We start from the raw sequence: 3130 nt of genomic DNA, 5'->3' as shown, positions 1-3130 counted from the left end.
TGTCGTTGGCGTCCAGCACCAGCACGCGCACCAGCGCCTGGCTGCTGAGCGCGGGCGAGCCGCGGTCTGCCGCGCGCACGCCGAACTCGAAGGCGCGCAGGGCCTCGTAGTCCAGCGACCTGAGCGCGAACAGCTGGCCGTTGTCGGCGTTGATGGACACCAGCGAGGCCAGGGCCAGCTGCGGGTCGTGGGGCGGCAGCAGCGAGTAGGTGACCTGGGCGTTGGTGCCCGCGTCTGCGTCTGTGGCGCTGATGGTTCCGATGTGCAGGGCGGGGCTGTTGTTCTCGCGGACCAGCAGGGTGTAGGAGGCCTGGGTGAAGGCGGGGGCGTTGTCGTTGACGTCGGAGACCAGCACTGTTATGCTGTGCTCTGTGGTCAGCCTGGGTGTCCCCAGGTCGGTGACAGTGATGGTGATGTTGTACTCGGCTTGGCTCTCTCTGTCCAGAGGTCCTTCAGACATTAAGGTGTAAAAATTCTCCACAGATGGTTTCAGGACGAAGGGCAGGTCGTTCTGGATGGAACACATCACTCTTCCATTGTCTCCAGAGTCTAGATCAGAAACGCTGAAAACAGCCACCACAGTCTGTCCTGAGTTCTCCGGGATAGGACTGTTAACTGAAGACAAACTCAGTTCTGGTGGGTTGTCATTCACATCAACCACCTGAACTATGACTGTAGATTTTCCTGAAAGGCCTCCTCCATCTTTGGCTTCAATATCAATTTCATAACTATTAATCTCTTCAAAATTCAAATATTTGACTAGGTGCATGGCACCAGTAATGGGATTGAGATGGAAAGTTTTGAGAATTTCTTCAGAAGGATGAAAAAAGGCATAAGATACTGTCCCAAAAGTTCCTGCATCTAAATCCGAAGCAGAGACAGTGACAATGACGGAGTTAATGGGGCTGTTCTCAAGGATTTGAACCTCATAGAGCGTCTGCTCAAATTCTGGAGCATTGTCATTTATGTCTAAGACCAGGATGTTGATCTGGGCGGTCCCAGAGCGTGGTGGAGAGCCGCCATCCAGCGCTGTGAGTGTTAAACTGAGCTCAGGCTGCTGCTCCCGATCCAGCGCTTTGTCCAGCACTAGTTCTGGGTACTTCCTTCCGTCCCTGCGACTGCGTGTGACTACGTGGAAATAAGAATTAGGAGCGAGTGTGTAGTTTTGGAGACCGTTTCTTCCCACGTCCACATCCTCAGCATTTCCCAAAGGAATTATTGTTCCTGGTGGAGTGCTTTCTAGGATTTTCAGCTGCATTTCATTTTCAAAGAATACTGGTGGGTGGTCATTTACATCCATGACCTGGAGCTCTTTTGTGACAATCTGCAATGGATCTTGCAGTATTATCTGAAAATGCAGTATACATGGTTCTGTGGGGCCGCATAGCTCCTCTCGGTCCAATTTCTCATTCAGTATCAAATCACCTGTCTCATGATTGAGCTGAAAATATTTGTTCCCGTTGGTCACAACTTGGATCTCCCTTGCAGCCAGTTCTCCTACCGTCAGCCCCAGATCTTTTACTAGGTTCGCTATTAAAAAACCCTTCTCCTTTTCCTCATCCACATAATACCGTCTGGACTCCGACCCAGCCAGAGACCCACCCAGAAAAACAAAGAGAAGCAGGACTTGCCTTTGTCTAGGAAAGCGCTTTCCTCTGGCCTCCATTGCTCTTCCAGCCCTGTTATTTCAAGGAATATCGCCAAGCTGAGCCTCAGACGGCGCTGGAAAACGCAGTCCGGTGTCCTCTTCCACCCCAATCTTTTGCAGGCGTCCTAGGGGGCATTTTTTGCCAGAGTCTCAGATCTGCTTAAAGTCTGCCTGGGCTCACAATCCCTTGTTCGCCGCCCTGGATCCGTGCGTCACTGATGCCGTACAATGCCCGTGGTTTAATTTGCCTTCTTAGTCAACAGCGCCACCATGCGTTCGTTCGAAGTTCCAAAATCTTGGAGTTAAGTGTTTTTGTTTGGTTTTATCATATTGATATATTTTGCTTATTTTTCCAGTGGACGCTACTAGAGGGCCATTTTGTATAAAACAAGTTAAATAAATACGACTTAGGTCAATTAAATTCTTTCTTATTTAAAAGAAATGGTTGTCCTTTAGAGAGGTTTATTTACATGATTTTTCAGAAGTATACACATGCTAGGCTACTTACCCCAGGTGTAATTATTACACACACATTTTAAAAGGTTTAGCTCTAAATTATAACATGTTTTACTATCCAATTTTAAATTTATTTTCAACATTTTGAAAAATGTGTATCATTTGCATTTATAGTATGAAAAAGGCAATGAAAAGACAATCTCTTGCATGGAGGCAAAAAATTGTAATACACTGTATAAGAAGGTAGATCCAAAGAGATCTACTTCCTTATATCTTTTCATACTAAAAGAATACCTCAAGTGCTTTCTCCCCTTCTTACATCATACTAATTTTACAATTATTAATTTCATCTGTATTGTTTCCCAAGCTAATTATTTAGTTTGGGCAATAATAGACATAGACGATGTATATACATCTCAGCTGTTTTCCACCCCATGGGGTGCACAGACTTTAAACAGATGTCCAAACGGTGTGAAAAGTGCTATATAGGAAACCTACTGAATGTACTGGAAGTATGCAATCGGGGGACCTCACTTAGTTGAGGACGTAAGAAGCTTCTGCACAGATGTGCCTGGAACAGCATGGATGAGAAGCAGTTCGCCAGGCTAAGACCGTAGCATATGTGAAGGCCTCAGGAGAGTAAATCATAGCTATTTTATATAATGAAAGAAGTAGGGTATACAAAGAACTTGGTATGTTAAGGGTAAGTGGAAAGAGAACACTGGGTGGTTGTGAGGGGGAAAAAGTCAGTGTAAGTTTATGGGCAGAGCAATGAAGTAATGCAAGTTTCACGTGTTCAATCTATTGTCTTTTGTATTTTTACACAGTTATCAGGAATGTTAAGTGTTGACTTGTCATCTATTATGATTACTCTTTTCATTTCTTAAAGAATTCTTTTATTTAACCTTATTTATTATTATCACTGTGTTTTTAATTAGCCCATAGAGAGCCAGAGACAGAGAGGAAGGGAATGTGAGAAAGCAAGACGCAAGTCTGGGACTTGAAATGCCCTCGTTGATGTGGGAG

At 45.3% G+C, this 3130-nt stretch overlaps 1 protein-coding gene across 1 annotated transcript in view; it reads right to left on the bottom strand.

The window, feature by feature from the left end:
- The window catches only part of LOC102486640 (protocadherin beta-3), a 2618-nt gene extending 606 nt beyond the window's left edge, over positions 1–2012 (bottom strand). The window contains exon 1 of the mRNA XM_006156246.3: positions 1–2012. Coding sequence (XP_006156308.1) covers positions 1–1666 — 1666 coding nt within the window. The 5' untranslated portion in view covers positions 1667–2012.
- Between the last annotated feature and the right edge of the window lie 1118 nt (positions 2013–3130).

This window comes from Tupaia chinensis, unplaced genomic scaffold (genome assembly GCF_000334495.1).
Source record: "Tupaia chinensis unplaced genomic scaffold, TupChi_1.0 Scaffold000484_1, whole genome shotgun sequence".
Taxonomy (NCBI): Eukaryota; Metazoa; Chordata; class Mammalia; order Scandentia; family Tupaiidae; genus Tupaia; species Tupaia belangeri.
Note: the sequence above shows the minus strand (reverse complement) of the source record. Positions and strands in the feature narration are given on the sequence as shown.